We start from the raw sequence: 7,401 nt of genomic DNA, 5'->3' as shown, positions 1-7,401 counted from the left end.
AACAAGACAATGAGCCAGTCAATCTTTCAGATTCCTTCTGACTCCAAATGTATACTCGTGCTCCTCTTGCTGGGTCCAATTAACAGCACATGGAGAAAGCAGAGATATGGACCTGCCCCAGAATTCAGGATCCAAATTGCTGAACTTTAAGGAAGTTTGGATCCAAATTTGACTTATGATTGGACTGAGTTTATGATTTGGGCACTGAAGCTTTATGGTAGAACTATGAATATGGTACAGAGCTATGAAGATATTTTCGAAGGGAAGAATGTTGGTGATGAGTAATGATCCCCTGGAATCACAGATCGGGGAATCTGCACATTGTTCTTTCTGTGTGACTAAGATATGTGGCAGGGGCTTTTAAAGGACACAGAAGTAACGAAGGGAAGGCAGGTAACTACAGGCTGATTTTTAGGGATGCTGAGCGCTCCCAGCTCCCATGGACTTCAATTGGAATTGTGGGCAGCCAGCGTCTTTGCAGATCAGGCCCCAAATGTCAGCACAGGAGATTTTACACTAGGATCCCCCTCAAACTTAGGACACTAACCCATATGCCACGCCTCGGGAAAAACAAGACAGAGCCAAGAGGAGGCTTCTAAAGGAGATATTTAATTTCTGAACTGATCAGTTACAGACACTGGCATCACTTAATCTAAAAGGTGACAGGTCCTTTATTCAGAACATATATACTCTGCATGGCTGGCCTGCAGGAGAGAGACAGCCAGCAGAACAGCTGCACACAGGGCATAACTGGGCTAACTTTAACAGAAGAGTTTCATTCCCACAACATGTGCACAGAGGGTGATGCATGGTTAGCTCTGCTGTCAGAGGGACTCAGCGTTACCAGCAACAGATCAAGGCCTGGCCTCCGGTTTGCCACTGTGGTGCTCAGGTGGCGTGTATTTCCCTTCCTTTATCAGCTGCTTCTTCTGCGCCACAATTGTCTTCAAACGCATTATCTGCCAAAGACAAATGAGTTAAGGACTAAAGATTGGTCCTGCTTTGAGGTCCTGCACTGAGGGGTTTTTTATTATAAAAAAAGAAAAACCAATAAAAACATTACAAACAAGTAAATAAAGTGGGCCACAGTATGGGGGATATTTGAGTAACCCAGTATATTTTGTGTTGCAACGAAAACTGCATCCAAACAGACTTCTCCATGAAGGGAGTCACTAATGTGCCTAAGTACAAGGCACCATGCACACACTTGCAACCACTAGAGAAAGTCTTGCCTTTACACCGTAACCCTTCAGGACAAGGATTATCTTTTCTATGTTTGTACAGCACCTAGCAAAAATGGGGCTCCAGTCCCAACTGGGGTCTTTCAGCTACCATATGATAAACATTTATTACTAAGAATCACAGGGTTTGAGTTAAGATACAACTTTCATAGAAACCACAGGGTAAATTCAGAGTTGAGAGTTCACCCCACAGCCTTTAACCTCTTTTGTTATTTGCTTACAATGCTCTGAATAAGCAATAACACTAAACTTCCTTCCACCTTACTACTTCTCTTGAAGTCCCTTTCTGCCCTGTGTCCTCAATAACTTGTCAGTGATGGCCCCGTTACGCATAAGCTGCCCTTGTAAACGTATCTGTCACTGTTTTGCCATAAGACAGAATTAACCTTATCTAAGCAGCTTCAGCGTTGTAATGGCTCACGTTCGTAAACCATTTTGAAAATGTACAGTGCTATATAACCACTAAATATCCTTCTAGGGAAACTATTTTTTATAACATATGCTCAGTTACCTGTTACTAACTGATGTGTGTATCAGCTTAATGGGCAACGTTTTTGTTTATAACAACTCCACGGTACAAGCACATTGTGACTACAGTAGGATTAGAGACCTTGGAGTCAGAAAACAGTACGACAAACTGGGAAATATAACTCAGAATGGCCTATCTGATATCCCTAATTACTAGAGTCCTTGGCATCCTTTTAAGAAGACAGGTCTACCCATCAAAGATCCCAAATCCATGTTTTCCTTATTGAATCATGGATTATTGCATTGGGGAGCAGGAAGCTGGGTGAATCACAGCTCAAGTTCTTGGAAAGTAGACAGCATGCTGCAATGTTCCACAAGCTCTGTAGCTCAGTTAGCCAAGGCAGAAATGTCACCTGACATACTGGGTTTCCTGCTGAGCTGACCAATCTGTTGCCTCAGTGAAAGAGAACTGAAGAGAGCATTTTTTGAGTGATCTGGTTTATAAATAAACACAAACACTGTCAAGGTTTGAAGAGTTCCATGTCTGAATTTAACTACAAGGTTATTTGCTCAGACTTTACAATGTACTCAACTCAACAATAACCAGTCACTGACTAGGAACAAAATCTCCAAGAAAAAAAAAAAAGTTTTGAGAGTCAGACATAGGACTAATCCACTGATGATATTCTGCCCTGCTGTCTCTACAGAATACTAAATTTCTCACTGCATGCTAACCATGCATTTCTACGGCCAAATTCTGCTCTCAGGCTCCCGCTGAAGTCACTAGGAATCTCAGACGTTTATCTGGAGGTAGAAGTTGGGCCCTAGGGGTTAGTGACAGGTGTATGGTTATTGTTTTTTGTACTGGACTGAAAATTTTGCATAGCCCTTATTATTTATCCCAGTGTTCACACTGTGTGTAACATACATTCCCTCGAATCTTCTTACCGTTTTGTGCCTATTAATACATTCTTGGAAGTCTTCATATTCTGGTCTGCATTCCTTGCGTGCACGAATCTGCCCAATGTCACTGGCACACTCAATCCATTCCTTCTCAAAGGCATGGCACAGAGCTGCCCGTTTGTAGGGCTGCTCTGAGCTTTGATGCAGCATCCATTTGTCCACATTGATTCCCAGCTGATCTTGCAGATTCCAAAATGGCATGGCTGAGCAGGAAGTGAGGACAGAGATAAAGTATAGTGGTTATAAGACTAGTCTAGAGATTTAGCTCAGTAAAACAGAAGCATATGAAAGCAGGTATTTCAATCAATGCTTTTCAGTGCACAATTTAATACTTTTCCCAAGTGATTCATTTAAGTTTTATTTTCACAAAAACAGAAGCAAGAGTTAAACATTCATCCAAAATATATTATCTATTTTTTGAGGGAAGGCAGGTAGATATAATAATATAAGCTAACCTCTTTAGCATATGAACAGAGAGGAAAATGTTCTGGAATCATTTTTTAAAACTATAAAAATGTCCACTCAATGGCATTTCCATGGATGGCTCCTGTTGTACACAAGGTTCATTCATAATAAAATGCATTGATAAAATAGTATTTCACACCAGACTCAGTTAAAGTTATACACGGACCTGCTTTTATTTATATATATATATATACACACACATACACACACACACACACACACACTCAGATTTTTTTTTATATACAAACCTTTTGATTGTATGATCTTGGAGGTTATTATTCACAAGCCCTTGTAAATCTCTTCATTCTCCTTGTCTCTGATCTCCCACCTAGTGCAGGCAGACCAGAGGGCAATTGCACTCAGAAGCGTTGGATGTGAGTTAAACATACTTTATGATTGCATTTTTGCAATAGATCTCCATGAATTTTCAACACCTTTTTTATATGTGACATGTAGGATGTTGGTACCTTCCTCTGTTTGCATTTCTCTGCATGTTCTTAGGTTTGCCTGATCTTTAACAATTGTGACACTGTACAGTGTGGCTCTGGTCTGTAAGATAAGCCCTGTGTTCTTACTCACTTTTTTTCTCAGGCTAAGTTTCCACTGAAGTCACAGGGAATTTAACCCAATAATGATTGCTGTATTTGGCCTCAAGTGCGCATTCTATGTCTATTTACACTATTGGCTATTAAGGGAACAGACTATACTATATAAATTCTAAATTGTATAATTGTACTGTTAATAACTTTTACAACCATCTACCATATAGTTAAACACAGCCTTAGTTACAACAGCATGCACAGTGGCAATAAGCTTGCTAGTGAAATGTTTCATGATTGAAATATTGTTAACAGTCTTGTGAAAGAATCAAGGCAGAGCTACTGGTGACCAATGTTTTAGCCCCAAAGTCAGTGATGAATTGTTTACTGGATTTATTACCAGTGCCAACACAACACCCCCTGTATTTTTCTGCAGCAACTGATGCCTCAAATAAAAGGAAAAGAAAGATGTTTCTAATGTGCTTGGGATACTTTATCACATCAAATAGTGTTCAATACAACTTGCTTGATTTTTATGAAGATAATGATGAGTCTGCAAGTGGCATTCATCACGCTATAAAGAACTGCCTGGAGAAACACCAGCTTAACGTTAATTGTATTACTGCATACTTTGCTGATAATACACCAAGTTGTGTTTCCCATAGTTCATAGGTGCATCAGTTATGTGCTGAAAATGACTGCACTCTGAAGGCAAACTGCCTTGCATACACAACCCATGATACCTGCAAACATGCTAGTGGTCCGCTGTCAGTTATTGTAGAAATGATTGTGTTGGAAGATTTACAACCACGTTGTTGTGCCTGCACCGTGCAGAGAAGGTTTTTTCTGAGTTTACTGAAATTGAATGGAAAGAAGTACTCGAGACATGTGAGTAGAAGATGGCTATTCCTTAACCCAGCAGCTGACCGCCTTTTGAGAAACTGGCCTGTAATTAAAGCCTGCTTCAAGTCATTAGCTGACGCTTGCCCAGTAACTTTAAATAAAGCTTTCACTGAAGATGGCATGTATACCTGCATTGTGGAAATTTACAGGTGTTCTCCCCCTGCCCCCAAGTGTGGCTTGTATCGACAATCTTGTGAGGAAGTTAGAAGAATCAAAGCTCTGCATTACTGATGTGTACACAGAGACGTACCATTTTAAGATTTTTTTTAAGATTCCACACCAAACTGATGGAAAAACACAACCAGAACAAAAGGTGAACATAAAGCAATACTTCATTAAGTTTTATGACCCTATGTTTTTGTATATTGATAACTAGTTTGATTTCTCTTCAGACAGTGTAATGATGAACCTAAAGCCCACTGAGCAATATGAGAAGCTTAGCTTCTCAGACCTTAAGACTGTAATGGAAGCACTCAAAAAGAAGGAAATCATAAACACGTATCAGCCGTATGAGTTCTGCACCCAGCTGAGACGTGATTGAAATATCAAGACATCACATTTCCAAACCTGTCAACAAAAAGTGGGTATGTTTCAGAAGCATGGAAACAAAACCTGAAAAACCTTGTTCCCAGTTGTGTCTTTTGTACTTACTGTACCAGAGATGTCCTTACAGACATAATATTATTCCTTAATGGGAAATAAATGATTTGACAAACAGAACAGATGCAGCGTAGATTTAATTAAAATGAAACTCAATATATGGATAAACTTCCAGTTATCCTTCAAAGATTTCTTCATCTCTGAAGAACAGGATCAGGAGTTGCTGAGTGCTGCAAAAAGCAGCAAGAAATACCACTAGCGAATACAGGCGAGTACTGCTAATTATTAGTAATAGTAACAACCAGAAAGCTACAACCAACTCTAGTTTCACAGGTTGCCTTGCCTGAAAAAGAACCAACATCTCTCCACAATGGGTGGGGGTGAAGGAGGAGACTAAGAAAATTGTTTGGGGCACCCCCTCCCACACACTCCCGGGGGGCGGGGCCAGGAGCTGGGGCAACCCCCCACCCCCACCCCGGGGGGCGGGACGAAGCACAGGTGGGGGTTGGGGCAACTCCCCCCTCCACATACACCCCCAGCGGCAGAAACACAGGGCGGGGCGGGAGCGTGGGGCGAGCCGGCAGCCCCACAGACACCCACCCCGCGGCTGCGCGGGGGTTGGGGAGGGAGAGCCGGAGTCTGACCGCCCAGCTCATTGGGCCCGGCCCCCCACAACCCGGCGAGCAGGGGAGGGGCTCCCCAGAACCAGAGGCCGGGCCCGACACCCCGGAACAGACCCACCCCCCATTGCAACCCAGGAGCTTCACCTGCGACCCGCCGCCGCCGCGCCCTCCGCCGTCGTCCTTTCGGGGCTTTTACGACACTCGCTGCCGTCAACCGCGCCCTTCGCACGCCACCCGCGCTGTGCTTTACAGCTCGCAGTCACCTCACGGGGGAGGAATCATAGAGAAATAAAGAGAGAGTGTCTCTTGCGACCTGGTGGGGAACCAGTCGTCTCCCCAGTACACCTCCAGCGCCACCTGCAGGCTGGGTGGTGACAATTCCCCTGTGTCCCCTGCAGACTAGGGGGGTGACATCCCTAGGGCCTCCTGCAGACTAGAGGGATGACAGTTCCCTGGTGTCCCCTGCCAGCTGGAGGAGTCATGCATTACCCACACCCTCCAGCCCTCTGTGTCTTTGTGAGGTGTCATATTTCTTCTCCCACAACCCCCATATCTCACTGGTCAGCAGCAAGTTACAGTGCAACATGACTGTGGTCTGGGAGACTCATAACCAATCACCGAACCGTGGGGCTCCCACCAGTCATGCCGGCTCACTTGTGATTCAGAGTTATATGCATGACCCGTTCCAAATGGGCCTGAAACACCTCTGGCCCTAGTACTCTCAGGCACAGAGCAGGAGATAGTGTCCTGAGTTCTCATGCACCAAAGGGGACTGGTATCCAGCAGTCAGAGCAGCAGGGAGTGGGAATCAGAACTCCTGGTTTCTACTGCCTGATCTGGGAAATGCATAGATCGACTGGAATAGGGGGTGGGAACGGATGGGTTCTCTTCCTGGTTCTGCTGCTCGCTTTCTCTGTGACCTTGGAGGAGTCTCACTAATCTCTATTTCTCATCAGTAAAATGGAGATAATTTTCTTTCTTCACAGGCATGTTGAGAAGGTTAATGAGGGTTCGAGAAGCACTTTGTGTTGCTCAGCTGGAAGGAGGTAGAGCAGCATTAGGTGTTATTGTACAGATATGTGTGTGTTGAAGGGATAGTCTTGGGGATTGGCTTTTTTTTTTTTTTTCCGTTAGGGTTTCCCAAGGGCCCGTAGACAGACACTTGTTAGCAGTTGAAGAACCACCACCTATCAATCCATCAATTATCAGAGATGGGATGATGTAACGATTCCTTAGACCTTGGATCCTTCCTGAAATGATATAAGTGTATCCAGAAAATATCTAGCTCCCAACTCACTGCTTTCTGTTCCCAACCTCTGCATCCCTAGTGGCTTTATTCCAGACCTCTGGGCACAGAGTAGCCCATTGTCAGTCTGTGTTAGTTTTGTTGAACGTGACAGTTCTTACCAATGTTCAAAGCCCTGGTAATTGTCAGTTTAGGGTTGATCTCATTTCTGTTTGATACTCCTGGATCCCCTTTTGAGAGCAGTGATTAATTCCCAGGAAAGATCCGGCACGTCGATTAATCATTATTGCTTAAACATAAAAACAGCCAGTGGAATGTTGTAATCACTGTTTAGCAAGGCATCAGCATTGATC

General features: G+C 43.6%; 1 protein-coding gene across 2 annotated transcripts; it reads right to left on the bottom strand.

Moving 5' to 3' along the window:
- Positions 1 to 588: 588 nt before the first annotated feature.
- Positions 589 to 6,059, bottom strand: NDUFS5 (NADH:ubiquinone oxidoreductase subunit S5). Of its 2 annotated transcripts, none has more exons than XM_077837944.1 (3): positions 5,947 to 6,059; positions 2,658 to 2,875; positions 589 to 959 (listed from the first exon to the last, which is right to left on the bottom strand). In XM_077837944.1, exons 2-3 carry the CDS (start codon positions 2,871 to 2,873, stop codon positions 855 to 857), a joined length of 321 nt encoding a protein of 106 aa, XP_077694070.1. In that variant the 5' UTR covers positions 2,874 to 2,875; positions 5,947 to 6,059; the 3' UTR covers positions 589 to 854. The 2 variants fall into 2 exon arrangements, with proteins under 2 accessions (XP_077694070.1, XP_077694071.1); XM_077837945.1 differs by lacking the exon at positions 5,947 to 6,059 and adding an exon at positions 3,386 to 5,237.
- Between the last annotated feature and the right edge of the window lie 1,342 nt (positions 6,060 to 7,401).

Source organism: Eretmochelys imbricata, chromosome 19 (genome assembly GCF_965152235.1).
Source record: "Eretmochelys imbricata isolate rEreImb1 chromosome 19, rEreImb1.hap1, whole genome shotgun sequence".
Taxonomy (NCBI): domain Eukaryota; kingdom Metazoa; phylum Chordata; order Testudines; family Cheloniidae; genus Eretmochelys; species Eretmochelys imbricata.
The sequence above is the reverse complement of the archived record's forward strand: the minus strand, read 5'-3'. Positions and strand labels throughout refer to the sequence as shown.